Below are 19267 nucleotides of genomic sequence, written 5' to 3'. Positions count from 1 at the left end.
ATTTTTTCCAGGGGTGGCCGAACACCCTGTATACAGGGTGGGGCAGTAACTATTAGCACCTCAGATATCTTGGAAACTATAAGTTTCACAGAAATATTTGTTAAAGTAAATTGCACAGTACGAAGGGCGCTATTGGCTGGCGATAATAGTTTTTTTGCAGGTGGAGGTACTTCGGACATTTCAAGGTCACATCCATTTTTTTAAATGGATCGGTATGTTTTTGCTTCCGTATCACGATAGAGGATCTTAAAACGAGTTCAACGACCTATTACACAAGGTCATTGAAGGTCATAGAAAGTAGAGAAAGGCGATAATACTTACGGTTTTGGTAGTAAATGAAACATGTTTATAGTAGGTGTTCGAAATGATGACCATCACTGTCAATGCACCGTTGGATTCTTTTTACGATTGATTGACTTGCAAGTCTTACAGCGTCAGAACTTATTGATGCACAGGCTGCAATAATTCGCTGTTGCATATCGTGAGATGTAGTTGGTACTTCTTTGTACACTTTCTCTTTCAGTGTTCCCCACAGAAAGAAATCTAAAGGTGTTATGTCTGGTGAACGAGCTGCCCACGATATTGGACCGCCGCGTCCAATCCAACGATTTCGAAATTTTTCATCAAGTTCCCCTCGCGCAATCGATGAATAATGTGCTGGGCATCCATCATGTTGATACCACATGGTTTGTCGTGTAAATAAAGGTAACTCTTCTAGCAAAAGATCCAATGTTTCCTTAATAAAATTAGCATAGACGTTGCCATTCAAATTTCCATTGATAAAATAAGGTCCAATAATTTGATCACCTATGATACCGCACCATACATTCACAGACCATTGTTTTTGATGTTCAACCTGTCGCAGCCAATGTGGATTTTCCGCTGCCCATAAATGCATGTTATGCAAATTAACATTCCCGTGATTTGTGAATGTTGCTTCATCAGTAAATAAGACGGTATTAAAAAAAAGCTCATTGTTTTGAATCTGACGTATAGCCCATCGACAAAACTCAACGCGATTCGTGAAGTCGTTCCCATGCAATTCTTGGTGAAGACTAACATGATACGGATGAAATTTGTGACGGTGCAAAATGCGAAGTACGCTCCTCCTACTAATGCCAGATTCGCGTTCAATTTGTCGCGAACTAATATGAGAATTTCTAGACACACTAGCGAGCACACCGATTTCCATTTCTTCGTTAATTACTCGTTTCTGGCGTTCACTTTTACGAACACTTAAACTACCGGTTTGCCTAAGTTTATCATACACATTTTTAAATGTTTGACGCGAAGGCTGAGACCGATGTGGATATCGTTCAGCATACAAGTTTTTCGCCCTTACAGAATTTTGTTGGCATTCGCCATAAATAAGAAGCATATCAACCTGCTCTTCAAACGGATACATCGTGCCGGATTGACCGATTTATCGATACTAATTTTATGATGTTTATCTTACTCTGCAAACTATTAAAGTGTCCTTCAAGCAGTGTTTATTCTCAGTGAAGTAAACGGTAAGCATTACGCACTCCTCTACTGTTGACAATACGTATGTTTCATTTACTACCAAAACCGTAAGTATTATCGCCTTTCTCTACTTTCTATGACCTTCAATGACCTTGTGTAATAGGTCGTCGAACTCGTTTTAAGATCCTCTATCGTGATACGGAAGCAAAATCATACCGATCCATTTAAAAAAATGGATGTGACCTTCAAATGTCCGAAGTACCTCCACCTGCAAAAAGCTATTATCGCCAGCCAATAGCGCCCTTCGTACTGTGCAATTTACTTTAGCAAACATTTCTGTGAAACTTATAGTTTCCAAGATATTTGAGGTGCTAATAGTTACTGCCCCACCCTGTATATAAATAAAAGAAACTCAAGGCAAAGGTATCTCGTTTAGAAAGCGCAATTTAGTTCTCCAAATGTTAGCTGGAATTTAGTTAACGTTACGAAAATGAATCTTGTTCCAGGAACTCTTTTGCTGGGCTACCATGATGGCTGGTGGCTATGTGTTCGTAGAACTAACGGGACAACAAACCTAACAAAGAGTTTACTAGTGGCACCATCGGGGTAAATATGTACATCCTGGTCTAGAAAACGGCAATATTTTCGGGCCTCCCTGTAATATCCGGCGGCTCGGTCTTCGCTGGAGCCTGCCATCTCCGTTCATCGAAACCGGGTCGTATCCATTTGCAAATTGAACTTCTACGTCCGACGAATCGTTTCGCGCGAATAAAGCACACACACGACGTTCGCTGGCCTCCCCCTCCTTGTTCCTATATATATCCGGCTCGCAACCTCTATGTTTTCCCGCCGTCTGTCACGCAATAGATCTTTGTTCCCGTTTCAACGGCGCGCGCTGACGGGATGGATGTACGGATTTTAAAATAATGCCTATCGATCCATCGCAGACGGGCGTATTTCTTGTTTCTTGACGATATAATACCAATTTTCAACGGGGAACCAGCGTCGATAGTCGGCTTAAAATTTGTAAAACGGAAGCCTCAATTTGTCTTTCGAACGACTGCGCTGTGCACGGCGACCTCTCGATTTAAATAATTTCTAGAACCTCCGGAGCCCCAATAATACTATACTAGGCAAGAAAATAAATATTGGATTCGTATCTGTCGCTTCTTGACTAGAGTATTTCAATAGTTTGATATCAATAGGGGGGAACCACGAATTTAGTGTCCAGCGCCATCTGGTGTACGCCATCTTGTGGACCAAGATGGCGCCTCTTAGGTTAGACTTATTTTTCGTTTCCGAGAAAATCTCGTTTGAACTTTTCAGCCATTTTGGATGGATCTTCTCTCGAATCAATTACTTTAAAAGTATCAGAGATGTCTGCACGACTGCTTTGAGTCAACTTCTCGTGTTCTCATTGTGGTGCTCATCTCTGTTTCTGTTCACTTTCAAGTTGTCGGAAACACTTCAATTTGTCTTTTTTTTTCTTTTATATTGTAATATTTTCCAGCAACTTGAAAGCCAGTTGCATGAAAATCCACACCCTCGAATGAGATATAGAAGTGCAAGAAATCGAGAAAGAGAAGTTGATTACTTAGTGTGAGAGTTACACTTCGTAACGAAAGTGTTAATCTCTTAACGTCTTTACTGGATTAAAATTGTAATCGTCGATTACCCAAAATGGCTAAGGGAGGGCCCAACATTTCGTATCCCCGTGAAAAGGCGCGTGTTTTACGGGGGAGACGGTAACCGTGACATACCTTTCCCATGAGAGCCTTCGTGGTATCTCGTCGCTCGGCGTGAAGCTCGGCCTCTGGTTCAAAAGTCTCGCCAGTCTGGTCAAAGGTTGAGAACCACCGATGCTAGAGGTACTCAGTCTACCGCTTCTCGTCGAATGTTCCTTCGAGGATTCTCTGTTTGCCGGCCCGGAGTCCGAGACGCGACGTTCTAGAAGGGTAAAAGAAGAAATAAACCAGGAAAAACGAGAATCAACGCGCGAACGGATTTCTCCTCCAATTTCACAGTCACGCATTTCGGTCTGAAGCCACAAAAACGTGGCAAAAAGCAAAGGATACACTGAAACTTACAAATTACAAAATATAAAAATGATAGATGGATTAAAAAATATTACCAAGCCAATATAAATCGACTGATAAATAACAAAACAAAATTCGTAGACTTTTTGTTTGAAATCTTCGACCAAAGTTTGAATTTTAACCGATGTACTTTCTTTTTACTACAATGTTCAAAGTGATATATTTCTGTCAGGAGATGGATTACAAAATATAACCAGGCTGGTCTCTCGGCTAATAAATAATAAAATAAATAATTACTGCTATAAGAAATGGAATTTGTATATATGTTAAGATATAAACATTCTTAGACTCTTTTGATATCGTCAGTTTTGTTTCACAACACGAACCACCGTCTTTTTCTTTTCCAGACCGGATGTTTAACGAAGATCCATGTTTATACAGAGAATACAGACTCCGAGAATCGAAGACGTATGACTTCGAAACGAATGTTACCGGATAAACCTCTGTCTTACCTATCGTGTCATCGGTGAAGGATATCCTTGGTGCGAGTAGCTTGGTGCAATGGGAAGCTGTACTCCCACGCTTTCCGGAACCTGCACTTTCTGCGGGCGATGGAACGGATAGACCGGTTGACACTGCTGAAACCATCCAAAGAATATCCTGTGGCTTTAGAAAAACATTACAGTCGAACGAAAATTAACCCATGAACTTTCCACCATTCGATTGCACACTTGGTCGTTGGTGAAATATGTTTGGGACTCATAAAAATTATAATTATAAATAATAATAATCCAGACAGTTGTAACTACTTGCAATGTTATTAATGACTCAGAAACAATCTTTGAATAAGTATGTAAATAAAGGTAGAACACTATGTTTATGTTTTGCATATAAAATGAATAATTTCTTTTTTTTTCGTTACTCTTAGTCTTGAGAGTCTACTCTTAACATCTGAAAATAGTTTATAGATGGTACTAATGTTGTAATAATTTCTTCAGTATGTAAGTACTTATTATAATATTTATTGTATCGTACGCATGACTGATATTTTAAAATAATAGCTTACTTTATCGTATAACTTTTGTGTTGTAGTTGCTGAATTAATAAAGACACAATTTAATCACATCAGAACAAGTATAGAGTACTGTGTTTGCCAAACAAGCATAGTTCATTCATTTAATAAATGTATTTGACTTTTGAATTAAGTTTGCTTCGATATAAATTTAGCAACAAGAACGACATGTTATCAAATAAATATATAAATTTAAGATACTTGCAATACGATAAACTATTTATTTACTTTCATAGTGTTATCGTTGCGGGGGGATACATAGTATGTATCCATCATAACTCGATTCAAAGGTTAATATACGGTAATAAAAACTAAATTAACGGAACCAATGAATAAATGATAAATTATTCTCACTATTACGATAAAGAAAGACACATAAGATATAGGTTATACAGGGTGTTCGGCCACCCAAGGAAAGAATTTTAATGGCAGATTCTAGAGGCCAAAATAAGATGAAAATCAAGAATACTAATTTGTTGATGGAGAATTCGTTAAAAAGTTATTAACGTTTAAAGTTCCGCCCATACTGAATTTTTTTTCTCGAAAGTGGTTAGGATTTCGAGGGTATGTCTATTCACCAAAAATGATTGTAATTGACCCCTGCGACTGAAAATAATTTTTTTAGAACGATTTGAAATTTTTGAATTTTGTCGAAAAATTTAGGCATCTGCCCCCCTGTCGATTTTGCTTAAAAATTTGTTTTTGTAATTTTTAGTAATTTTGATAGACGCGCTACAGAAAAGTTGTCTAATACTTTTTTGTAGGTACCCATGAGCTCTACTTCAGAAAAAAGTTTCATTGAAATATATTCACTATTGTAGGAGTTATGGTTGTTTGAAAATTGGACCATTTTTATTGGGTTTTTCTCAATGTGCGGAATCAAGACACACTTCTCAAATATTTTTAGAATTTATACATAGTCTATACCAAAATACGCGTTGTTTGTCTGTCCAAACATTAAAATCGTCCAATCCGTTCAGGAGTTATGATGTTTTAAAGATTTGCATGAAATTTCGGGGAACCATTTCAGGCCTCACATTATGTTTTCAGTAATTAATTTTTTTCTCGAAAATGCGTAGGATTTCGGGGGTATGTGTAATGACCAAAAATGGTTGTAATCGACTCCTGCAACCAAAAATAATTTTTCCAGAACGACTTGAAAATTTTTAATTTTGTCGAAAAAATTCACACCTTCTTGAATTTTTTTCTGGAAAGTGGATACGATTTCGGGGGCATGTCTATTGACAAAAAATGATTGTAATTGATCCCTGCAACCAAAACTGATTTTTTTAGAACGGTTTGAAATTTTTTTTGTTGAAAAATTTAGACACCTACCCCCTTCTCGATTTTTCTTAAAAATTCATTTTTCCTTTTTCGTAATTTTGCTTGACGCCCTACGGAAAAATTGTCTAATACTTTTGTATAGGTACCAATGAGCTTTACTTCAAAAAAAAGTTTCATTGAAATATATTCACTATTGTAGGAGTTATGGTTGTTTGAAAATTGGACCATTGTTATTGGGTTTTTCTCAGTTTACGGGGTCAAGGATCAACTTTTCGAATATTTTTGCAATTTCTACATATTCTTTAGAAAAATATGCGTTGTTTGCTTTTTTAAACATTGAAATCGTCCAAACCGTTCAGGAGTTATGACGTTTTAAAGATTCGCATGAAAATTCGGGCAGACATTTTTGGCCAGAAATTATATTTTCGGTAAGGTATTTTTTTCTCGAAACTGAGTAGGATTTTGGAGTTATGTTTGTTGACAAAAAATGATTGTTATCAACCTGTGAAATCGAAAATAATTTTTTTAGAACGATTTGAAATTTTTCAATTTCATCTAAAAATTTCAATACCTTCTCGAATTTTTTTCTCGAAAGTAGGTAGGATTTTAGGAGTATGTCTAATGATAAAAAATGATTGTAATAGACCAATACAACCGAAAATAATTTTCCACAAGGATTTGAAATTTTTGAATTTCGTCGAAAAATTTAGACAGCAACCCGCTGTCGATTTTTCTTAAAAATTCGTGTTTGATTTTTAGTAATTTTGATAGACACCCTACAGAAAAGTTGTCTAATACTTTTGTATAGGTACCAATGAGCTTTACTTCAGAAAAAAGTTTCATTGAAATATATTCACTATTGTAGGAGTTATGGTTGTTTGAAAATTGGACCATTGTTATTGGGTTTTTCTCAGTTTACGGGGTCAAGGATCAACTTTTCGAATATTTTTGAAATTTCTACATATTCTTTAGTAAAATATGCGTTGTTTGCTTTTTTAAACATTGAAATCGTCCAATCCGTTCAGGAGTTATGACGTTTTAAAGATTTGCATAAAATTTCAGTGAAACATGTCAATGGTATGGTCGGACATGAAATTTTCGATGATGATTTTTTTTCTCGAAAATGCGTAGGATTTCGGGGGTATGTGTAATGACCAAAAATGGTTGTAATTGACTCCTGCAACTAAAAATATTTTTTTCAAAATGATTTGAAATTTTTCAATTCAATTTTTTAATAACTTTTTAACGAAGCCTCAATCAACAAATTAGTATCCTTGATTTTCGTCTTATTTTGGCCTGTAAAATCTCCCATTAAAATTTTTCCCAGGGGTGGTCGAACACCCTGTATATAAAATTGCAAAAAACAGCAAATAAAATTTCCTCGTTTAAAAACCAGACCTACAAGTTATAATTAAATTATTTACATCTCAACTGAAGAAATATCTTTTATATCGTATACGAATATTTACTTTTTCCTCTGTATAATAACAAATGAGGGCATAGATTAAAATAAAAGATTATGTTTAATTTAACAAAGAGTTTAAGTAACTGACCATTGTAGCGAGCATCGATCTGTGCCTGAAGGATGCTCAAACCAGGTGCAACGATGGCTGGCAGAGTCCTGGAACGTAAGAGAGGCGCAGGACGTCCGCCAGGACCTCGCGCTGATCTCGTTTCCGGTTTGCATTCTACCGCGGGGATACTGAAACACACGTAAAATTTATTATTACGAGTTTTTCAAACGCATCGCCAGTCGTTTGGACATTTAAAATCAACTTGTTCACGAATATTTTCTGGCAGAAAAATTGCTCGGGGAAGAAAAATCAATGTCAACGACCCAAAGTAACCCATCGTACGAACGAACCACTGACACGAGATCGGAATTACGGGATCCCGTCTATCAGCAGGAAGTTCATCTATTCCTCGAGCACTTTGTCTCCGTAGCAAAAGCAACTACTTCCTTTTATCCACCTTCGATAATTACAACGGCGCGCAGAGAAGCAACGAACGACGCCATGACACGCCGAATTCCTCGTGCTTCTCGATCGAATAAAGCTCCATCGAGGATTTGTCCAGCCATAAAGTCAAATAGAAGTATTCGTATTTTCTGAGATTTTTCTAGCATTAAATACATATTTTTCACTGCCATTTATTTTATTTGACGTCTAATTAAAATTTCCAGAATACAAATAAAAGTATTGGACTACAATTAGGAGTTGTTCAATATTTAAAAACTAAATGTCTAATTATAAAGCCACGTTTTCTCTTTGTTTTAAATTTGTTTTCCAGAAAAAAAGTGAATTTGCACGCATAAACAGAACCTCAAAGAAAAAGCTGTATTCCAGGGAACATTTAAACTCTTGAATATTCCTTCGCTTTTACAGTCTGTTCTTGAATGTAAATGCAAGACAGACAAGAGAATAGTGTCTGATATAATTCTCTCGCTCGCTGAAAAGACGCTTCTTTGCGTGTTTTAGAGTACGTTCCTTCGATCAAAAGTTAGTTACTTTCGCGACATTTTATTCGTTCGTTCATGGAATCAACCGGTAGCTGGATGGGATCGTTCTTTTTATATTCTTATCGATTTTAACGAGATCGATACTTTGTATAAATTTTCGACGAGAGAACGTACCTCGTTCGGGAAAAACTTTTCCTCGGCTATCGAGTTTCCCCACAGCGTCGGTGAGAACTAGAAGATTTACGCAAAGTCCGTGACACGTGTAGAATCCTTTCGCATAATTCATCATTCCGACCATGGAAATCAAGTTTTGCATGAAATATTCATTTTCGTATATCGCAAATGCAGGGAAGCCAGTGGGATATAAAAATATGTATAAATCACGAATGAATTATGTAGGGCGTGGCGAAAGTTCTTGGTACCACCCGATACATGGGGGAAAGTGTGGATTACAATTTTTTGCGTACGAGCATTTGTTTCTGCGAAAATCGATATAACGATCACCGCCAGTATAGTTATCAGTTATGATCTAGTAGAGTTTACATGCGACAACGCAAGTAGAAGACACGAATAATGGTCGGACACGTTGTGCAACAGGACAACGGCGTTTAATTTGATCAAATATTTGCATGAACCATTGATTTTTAAACACTTGAACAACATAAACGCTTTGGTGATTAACCATTAGATCCAGAATATTAACGCCTATGTTAGGAATCATTGACATAAATGTTTGGAAATAATAACACAAGTAGAAAATACGAGAAATGGTCAGACACGTTGAGTGACAGGACAGCAGTGTTTAAAAATTAATTCGTGCAAATATTTGATCAAATTAAACTTAAACGCTCAGATGATTAACCATTCGATCTAGAATATTAACGCCTATGTTAGGAATCATTGATATAAACGTTTGGAAATAATAACGCAAGTAGAAAATACGAGGAATGTCAGACACGTTGAGTGACAGGACAACAGTGTTTAAAAATTAATTCGTGCAAATATTTGATCAAATTAAACTTAAACGCTCCGATGATTAACCATTCGATCCAGAATATTAACGCCTACGTTAGGAATCATTGACATAAACGTTTGGAAATAATAACGCAAGTAGAAAATACGAGGAATGTCAGACACGTTGAGTGACAGGACAACAGTGTTTAAACATTAATTCGTGCAAATATTTGATCAAATTAAACTTAAACGCTCCGATGATTAACCATTCGATCCAGAATATTAACGCCTACATTAGGAATCATTGACATAAACGTTTGGAAATAATAACGCAAGTAGAAAATACGAGGAATGTCAGACACGTTGAGTGACAGGACAATAGTGTTTAAACATTAATTCGTGTAAATATTTGATCAAATTAAACTTAAACGCTCCGATGATTAACCATTCGATCCAGAATATTAACGCCTACGTTAGGAATGATTGACATAAACGTTTGGAAATAATAACGCAAGTAGAAAATACGAGGAATGTCAGACACGTTGAGTGACAGGACAATAGTGTTTAAACATTAATTCGTGTAAATATTTGATCAAATTAAACTTAAACGCTCCGATGATTAACCATTCGATCCAGAATATTAACGCCTACGTTAGGAATGATTGACATAAACGTTTGGAAATAATAACGTAAGTAGAAAACACGAGTAATGGTCAGACGCTTGAATAAAATCACAGTGATTCATACATGTACTCGAATAAATCAATTTTTTTGTAAATGAAGGCTCGTATCAAAGATTGTTTCACATTTTTTATTTATTTTTACACGAAAAATCACACTTTTCAACACGTGTTACGAATCTTCTCGTACTTTGTACGTTAATGTAGATTTTCAGAAACTCATTCTGATATTAACTATCTTTGATGTTTCAGTTGTATTTTATAGAATATTGTATCGTATTGTTTAACACGTATTTCACATACTTTACTGTAACAATAATAACAATATCGTCTCTATATGAGACTTGCCTTATGCAATTGTCTTCACTTTATGCAATTAGTTACAAAAAATAATAGAGGACGATAATTAAATTTTTTACAAATTCTATCGTACAACCCCGCTTTATTTAATCCATCGATGACCCATTTAAGTCGAATCCTGGGTCTGCAACTGTTACGTTCACCTCTATCTCGTACAGGGTGTCTCGAGAAAAAAATTTGAAACGTCTGTCCCACGAAACGAAAATAGAATCGTATCGACTAAAATGTCGCTTCGGCGAACATGAGAAATTGACATGAAAGAGATGTATACACTCCGGTTCGGCTCGGAAATTTCCACAGTAGTGGAAACGGTCGCAAAAGAAGCGTACGGTACCTTTGAAAATTGACGAAGCGACAGACAAGTATTGTTCGAGACTCTGTTTGTTGTTTTTTCGAGGTACGACGCAAGCAGCTGGAAACCATCTTGAGGAAGACATACGAGCATCTCAGGAGTTGTATCGATCCGTGGAACTTGCTGAAGGATTAAAACTGCACCCGGTACGACGATCATCCGTCTCGTGTAAGAAACAGAATCTCCTTCGGACGTGTTCCAACGTAATAACTCCTGATCGAATTTTCCGCGGGTCTGCGACACCCGCAGCTAACTTGGAATTGTTTAATGGACAGAAAACCTGTCCCGCGAGGCTCTGCCCTTCGAACTTCGCTAACTCTTCACCGAAGGAAGTTGGATCCTCCTCCTCCTCCGGGGGGGAACGTGTTTTCGACCGTTACGCCGAAAAAATCCACTTCTAGTCTTCGATGTTGTAAAATGTATTTGAAACTTCTTGGAACTCCCGTGCGCTTTAAATCCTATTAAACGCTACGGGTCCTCTATATTAGGTCCCTCGCTCGAGCACAATGGGAATCAAGCGCCGAGAACCGCAGTTCCGAAACGCACGTTTCCGTTCAGAATGAAATTCTGATCCAATATCGAGTATTCCTCGACCCAAAATGCTGATGAAAGTAATTCAGTATTCGAACCGGTTCTTCGTCGTTGCAATTTATCGGGCACCATGTGGTGGAAATTTTATTCCGAGCGATCGGTTCGGCTTGCGTCACGAACGAAGCGTGGTAACTTTGTTACATGACACTCGTTAATTTCGAATTGAATTGCAAGCCTTCCAAGCCACGTTGTATTAAATATTTTCTCACGTTGAAATTACCTTCGAATTGAAAATGTTGGACGCGAATCTCGAAAAGCGTGTCTGGTCACGTAGTTCGTGAAAGTGCGAGATTCGTTTGTTCGAGGCGTATCAGCCCCCCACAGTAATCTGGCCAAATTGAAACAGTCAAACGTTAGGAAGAACGTCGAAGGACTAGAGGAGCGAAAAAAAGTCGTGGAACAACGAGAGCCGTGTATCCCGTTTCGCGTTTGTTTCGTCGAACGAGTCTTCCGCATCGACGCGTTTCGATTCAGCCCCCATTTTACCGCTTCGAGTCTCGTCGCTTTAACGTCGACGTTGGAAACTGGACGTGGGACCGACGCTACTCGCAATCATAATTGTTCCTTAAACCACGTTTACAGCGAAACAACATCAAGCGCCATTTGGCCCGCCAAAACGTTTTCAGTATGGCGTCTCATACGACATTCTGTCCACACTAAAGCAATATTATTCGAACATTTTAGGTATCGTTTTAATTTCGTGAGTACATTTGTTACTGCTAATGAGTCGTCTACATTCGAGTCACTTTGAAATGAGTGAGGAAAACTTGCTCCTCGCAGCTGCAATTGCAATTAACTTGATCAATTTGTCTCAGGTGTCTCGCTTACTGGTTATTCCAGTCTTGCTACAACACGATGCTTGATATTTCCTATATGTATCGATGATTATGTTACTTGCTTGGTCCCATCGACGATCCCAAAAGCTCGTTCAGAAAAGCTGCGTCTACACTGAAGCAACATTTTCAATATGGCGTCTCATACGAATATTCTGTCCACACTAAAGCAATATCATTCGAACATTTTAGGTATCGTTTTAATTTCGTGAATACATTTGTTACTGCTAATGAGTCGTCCACTCTCGAGTCACTTTGAAATGCGGGAGGATAACTTGCTCCTCGCAGCTGCAATTGTAATTAATTTGATCAATTTGTCTCAGGTGTCTTGCTTACTGGTTATTCCAGTCTTGCTACAACACGATGCTTGATATTTCCTGTATGTATCGATGCTTATGTAACTTTCTTGGTCCCATCAACGATCCCAAAATCTCGTTCAGAAAAACTACGTCTACACTGAAGCAACATTTTCAATATGGTGTCTCATACGAATATTCTGTCCACACTAAAGCAATATAATTCGAACATTTTAGGTATCGTTTTAATTTCGTGAATACATTTGTTACTGCTAATAAATCGTCCACATTCGAGTCACTTTGAAATGCGTGAGGAAAACTTGCTCCTCGCAGCTGCAGTTGCAATTAACTTGATCAATTTGTCTCAGGTGTCTTGCTTATTGGTTATTCCAGTCTTGCTACAACACGATGCTTGATATTTCCTATATGTGTCGATGATTACGTTACTTTCTTGGTCCCATCGACGATCCCAAAATCTCGTTCAGAAAAGCTACGTCTACACTGAAGCAACATTTTCAATATGGCGTCTCATACGAACATTCTGTCCACGCTAAAGCAATATAATTCGAACATTTTAGGTATCGTTTTAATTTCGTGAGTACATTTGTTACTGCTAATGACTCGTCCACACTCAAGTCACCTTGAAATGCGTGAGGAAAACTTGCTCCTCGCAGCTGCAATTGCAATTAACTTGATCAATTTGTTTCAGGTGTCTTGCTTATTGGTTATTCCAGTCTTGCTACAACACGATGCTTGATATTTCCTATATGTGTCGATGCTTATGTAACTTTGTTGGTCCCATAGTGGTTTCGAATATCTCGTTCAGAAAAACTACGTCTACACTGAAGCAACATTTTCAATATGGCGTCTCATACGAACATTCTGTCCACGCTAAAGCAATATAATTCGAACATTTTAGGTATCGTTTTAATTTCGTGAGTACATTTGTTACTGCTAATGAGTCGTCCACACTCGAGTCACTTTAAAATAAGTGAGAAAAACTTGCTCCTCGCAGCTGCAATTGCAATTAACTTGATCAATTTGTCTCAGGTGTCTCGCTTATTGGTTATTCCAGTCTTGCTACAACACGATGCTTGATATTTCCTATATGTGTCGATGATTATGTAACTTTCTTGGTCCCATCAACGATCCCAAAATCTCGTTTAGAAAAACTACGTCTACACTGAAGCAACATTTTCAATATGGCGTCTCATACGAACATTCTGTTCACGTTAAAGCAATATAATTCGAACATTTTAGGTATCGTTTTAATTTCGTGAGTACATTTGTTACTGCTAATGAGTCGTCCACACTCAAGTCACTTTAAAATAAGTGAGAAAAACTTGCTCCTCGCAGCTGCAATTGCAATTAACTTGATCAATTTGTCTCAGGTGTCTCGCTTATTGGTTATTCCAGTCTTGCTACAACACGATGCTTGATATTTCCTATATGTGTCGATGATTACGTTACTTTCTTGGTCCCATCGACGATCCCAAAATCTCGTTCAGAAAAGCTACGTCTACACTGAAGCAACATTTTCAATATGGCGTCTCATACGACATTCTGTCCACACTAAAGCAATATCATTCGAACATTTTAGGTATCGTTTTAATTTCGTGAATACATTTGTTACTGCTAATGAGTCGTCCACTCTCGAGTCACTTTGAAATGCGGGAGGATAACTTGCTCCTCGCAGCTGCAATTGTAATTAATTTGATCAATTTGTCTCAGGTGTCTTGCTTACTGGTTATTCCAGTCTTGCTACAACACGATGCTTGATATTTCCTGTATGTATCGATGCTTATGTAACTTTCTTGGTCCCATCAACGATCCCAAAATCTCGTTCAGAAAAACTACGTCTACACTGAAGCAACATTTTCAATATGGTGTCTCATACGAATATTCTGTCCACACTAAAGCAATATAATTCGAACATTTTAGGTATCGTTTTAATTTCGTGAATACATTTGTTACTGCTAATAAATCGTCCACATTCGAGTCACTTTGAAATGCGTGAGGAAAACTTGCTCCTCGCAGCTGCAGTTGCAATTAACTTGATCAATTTGTCTCAGGTGTCTTGCTTATTGGTTATTCCAGTCTTGCTACAACACGATGCTTGATATTTCCTATATGTGTCGATGATTACGTTACTTTCTTGGTCCCATCGACGATCCCAAAATCTCGTTCAGAAAAGCTACGTCTACACTGAAGCAACATTTTCAATATGGCGTCTCATACGAACATTCTGTCCACGCTAAAGCAATATAATTCGAACATTTTAGGTATCGTTTTAATTTCGTGAGTACATTTGTTACTGCTAATGACTCGTCCACACTCAAGTCACCTTGAAATGCGTGAGGAAAACTTGCTCCTCGCAGCTGCAATTGCAATTAACTTGATCAATTTGTTTCAGGTGTCTTGCTTATTGGTTATTCCAGTCTTGCTACAACACGATGCTTGATATTTCCTATATGTGTCGATGCTTATGTAACTTTGTTGGTCCCATAGTGGTTTCGAATATCTCGTTAGCAGCGAAAACTGAGGAGAAGAGAATTCTTCCGCTTCGTTCTCAGCTTCTCCGCGTGGTGCGTCGTTCCAGGAAATTGTTGGACGCGTAAATTTTCACGCCACGGAGATGATCCAGCTCGTATTTCATCGCACACATGATTTCCCGGCGAGAAAAATCTCCGTTCTACGTGCTCCGGGGCCGAGCCTCGCCGGTAACAAAACTGATCGCCGCTGACGAAGGATTCGATTTGTACAGTTTCGTGTTCGATTCCGAATTCAAAACCTCGTTCGGATATATCGGATGGATTTATGAGTATCTTTCGCCGCCAGAACACTCGTTCGATCGTTGAAAGGCAGAGACGTGTGAAAAGGTCGGAGCGGCAATGCACTGGAGAAACACGAAAACTCTATTTCCTCGAAATAACGGGACGTTTCTTCAACGTCACTATGGTCTCTTTATTTCGACCTTTTGAACACGTGGGCAGCATAAGGAAACGTAAAGAAGCTATGAAATTTGATTTCCACGAAGCTCGTGGCAAAAATAACATTTATTGGAAAATGGAAAAGGTTAATTCGATGATTAACATTCTCAATTCGGAGGTAAAGTATCGAAATATTTTATTCACAAAATGACTCTAAGGAGATGTCAATGTAATTTGTATCGTCAAATATGGAATATATAACTGTAGAAAATACAGCAACTTTTGAGTTTCATATTTGAGAAATAAAAAACTTAATTCGACTTATAATAAATTTCATAGTTTTTCGCGATCGTAACCAGAATTTATCAGGATCCATAAAATTGCAAGAATATAAGAATGAATTTATGGTAGAAGGCTTTGCAGGTTTTCAGTAAAAAGGGACGAAGGATAAATTATTCCCTCCCTTCGAGAATTTCTGAACAGTTTCAAGTATCTTTTAAAATTATATTATTAATACCGGTCAAAGGGAAATTAGCTTCTTAAATGGATAGATCGTATAATAAAAGTTATTTTAATTCCTCAAGATGAGTTGAGAATATTAATTTCGTAATCAGGGACGTATTTTAACCCCACTATACCCCAAAGAGTTTAACGCTTATTTTCTGCTATTTAATCTCGACGATTGCGTAAGTAAACATTTCTTTAACCGCCTCCAAAACAGACCACGCGGTGTAATCCGTTTGATTTGGGTCACGCGAATAGAATGGCGACACTTCGTTGTTGATGAACTGTGGGAAACTAATCCGACACCATTGCTGGATCGAATCCACCTTACGGGCAGAGTCCTGTTGGATTGTTCAATCCTGCTTTCTAGGATGTTGTTCAAAGCAAAGGACAACAGCTTGCCAAACATCGCGTAGGTTCGTGTTTTGGTTGATCCTTCTTGATCAATGTAAAGTAGAGTAGTTTCCCCACTGACAAAGGATCCTAATTATGGGATCAGAGATCCTCAACCCACACAGAAGGAATCGCTAACATCGTCGAAAACAACGACCAAGTTTGCGTAGAAATTGTAGAACTTGTTAATTATTAAGTGATTCGCGTTTCTATCGGGGCATCTGTGGGTTTTGTTCATTTAATAACAGTTAAAAGACAATCGAACGTGTCGAGATATAAGCATTTACTCGGTATTGCACGCTCGCGAATCAAAGGAAACCTGGTCTCCTTTGACTAATTAAGTAAAGAGAAACACTCGAGCAGCGTGTGCCCGAAAGTTCATGTCTTTTTCCGCTGTCTGATGTAATTAACACGAATTTCGTAGTCTAATTGCGTCATTAGTAGTCGTTATACGAGTAACCCGCGCCACATTTTAATGAGAACAAGCAAGAAACAAACGTTCCAACAGCGTTCGCAAGTACCCTTCGTTTTCGGTGCTCGCGGGTTTTGGTAAAAATTCATTTCACCAATCCCGAAAGAAGCATTTCCGTGTACGAGACACGCCATTTTGACGATCAACGAATGGAACGATTGGTCAACGAGCTAAATAATAGTTCTCTAGCTATTTAATTTATATCGAAGGTATTAATCTTTGAGTTGCATTACATTTAGAAGTGTGAAATAAATACGACTTATGTTTGCTACGTTAAAATGTCCTATCCCACATTTTTATTAAGTTAAATTATTCTTTAAAGTGTTTGATTATTTGCTAGGTTAATAATGAATTGGAGTAAACGAAGAAAAATAGAATGGCAGTCCGGTTGATACTTCTGAAACCATCCAAAGAATATCCTGTAGCTTTAGAAAAGCATTATATTTTCGAACGAAAATTAACCCATGAACATTCCACCATTTTACTGCACATTTAGTTCTTAATGAAATTTGTTTGGGACTCTTATAAAAATTATAATTATAAATAATAATAATCCAGAGAGTTATAACTACTTACAATGTTAATAATGACCCAGAAACAATCTTTGAATAACTATGTAAACAAAGGCAGAATACTATACAGTGTTACTTGGCACCAATCCCGAAAGAAGCATTTCCGCGTACGAGACGCGCCATTTTGACGATCAGCGAATGGAACGATTGGTCAACGAGCTAAATAATAGTTCTCTAGCTATTTAATTTATATCGAAGGTATTAATCTTTGAGTTGCATTACATTTAGAAGTGTGAAATAAATACGACTTATGTTTGCTACGTTAAAATGTCCTATCCCACATTTTTATTAAATTAAAATATTCTTTAAAGTGTTTGATATATTTACCAGGTTAATAATGATTTAGATTGACCTAAGAAAGATAAAATGGCAGACCAGTTGGTACTGCTAAAACCATCCAAAGAATATGTGGCTTTAGAAAAGCATTATAGTCGAACGAAAATTAACCCATGAACTTTCCACCATTTTACTGCACATTTAGTTCTTCATGAAATTTGTTTGGGACTCTTATAAAAATTATAATTATAAATAATAATAATCCAGAGAGTTATAACTACTTACAATGTTAATAATGACCCAGAAACAATTTTTGAATAACTATGTAAACAAAGGCAGAATACTATACAGTGTTACTTGGCACCAATCCTGAAAGAAGCATTTCCGCGTACAAGACGCGCCATTTTGACGATCAGCGAATGGAACGATTGGTCAACGAGCTAAGTAATAGTACTCTAGCTATTTAATTTATATCGAAGGTATTAATCTTTGAGTTGCATTACATTTAGAAGTGTGAAATAAATACGACTTATGTTTGCTACGTTAAAATGTCCTATCCCACATTTTTATTAAATTAAAATATTCTTTAAAGTGTTTGATTATTTGCTAGGTTAATAATGATTTGGAGTAAACGAAGAAAAATAGAATGGCAGACCAGTTGGTACTGCTGAAACCATCCAAAGAATATGTGGCTTTAGAAAAGCATTATAGTCGAACGAAAATTAACCCATGAACTTTCCACCATTTTACTGCACACTTAGTTCTTAATGAAATTTATTTGGGACTGTTATAAATATTATAATTATAAATAATAATAATTCAGAGAGTTATAACTACTTACAACGTTAATAAAGACCCAGAAACAATCTTTGAATAACTATGTAAACAAAGGCAGAATACTATACAGTGTTACTTGGCACCAATCCTGAAAGAAGCATTTCCGCGTACGAGACACGCCATTTTGACGATCAGCAAATGGAACGATTGGTCAACGAGCTAAGTAATAGTACTCTAGCTATTTAGTTTATATCGAAGGTATTAATCTTTGAGTTGCATTACATTTAGAAGTGTGAAATAAATACGACTTATGTTTGCTACGTTAAAATGTCCTATCCCACATTTTTATTAAGTTAAATTATTCTTTAAAGTGTTTGATTATTTGCTAGGTTAATAATGATTTGGAGTAAACGAAGAAAAATAGAATGGCAGACCAGTTGGTACTGCTGAAACCATCCAAAGAATATGTGGCTTTAGAAAAGCATTATAGTCGAACGAAAATTAACCCATGAACTTTCCTCCATTTTACTGCACATTTAGTTCTTAATGAAATTTGTTTGGAACTCTTATAAAAATTATAATTATAAATAATAATAATCCAGAGAGTTATAACTACTTACAATGTTAATAATAACCCAGAAACAATCTTTGAATAAGTATGTAAATAAAGGCAGAACACTATGTTTATATTTTGCATATAAAATAAATAATTTCTTTTTTTTTTCGTTGCTCTTAGCCTTAAGATTTTGTCTACCTTTAACATCTGAAAACAGTTTACAGATGGTACTAATGTCGTAATAATTTCTTCAGTATGTAAGTACTTATTGTAATATTTATTGTATCGTACGCATGACTGATATTTTAAAACAATAGCTTACTTTATCGTATTACTTTTGTGTTGTAGTTGCTGAATTAATAAAGACACAATTTAATCACATCAGAACAAGTATAGAGTACTGTGTT

The 19267-nt window shown here is 36.9% G+C and overlaps 1 protein-coding gene across 4 annotated transcripts in view; it reads right to left on the bottom strand.

Moving 5' to 3' along the window:
* Wake (ankyrin repeat and fibronectin type III domain containing protein wide awake) overlaps window positions 1-19267 on the bottom strand; it is a 225862-nt gene that overhangs the window by 96845 nt on the left and 109750 nt on the right. For 3 of the 4 annotated variants that reach the window (XM_076769202.1, XM_076769205.1, XM_076769204.1), the window contains 3 exons: window positions 7410-7558; window positions 4013-4138; window positions 3225-3411 (listed from right to left, as the gene is read on the bottom strand). In XM_076769202.1, the coding sequence (XP_076625317.1) occupies window positions 3225-3411; window positions 4013-4138; window positions 7410-7558 (462 nt within the window). The remainder of the gene's footprint in view (window positions 1-3224; window positions 3412-4012; window positions 4139-7409; window positions 7559-19267) is intronic. The other variant, XM_076769203.1, reaches the window with a different exon arrangement.

The sequence above is a fragment of the Colletes latitarsis genome, chromosome 7, assembly GCF_051014445.1.
Source record: "Colletes latitarsis isolate SP2378_abdomen chromosome 7, iyColLati1, whole genome shotgun sequence".
In the NCBI taxonomy this organism is placed as follows: domain Eukaryota; kingdom Metazoa; phylum Arthropoda; class Insecta; order Hymenoptera; family Colletidae; genus Colletes; species Colletes latitarsis.
The sequence above is the reverse complement of the archived record's forward strand: the minus strand, read 5'-3'. Positions and strand labels throughout refer to the sequence as shown.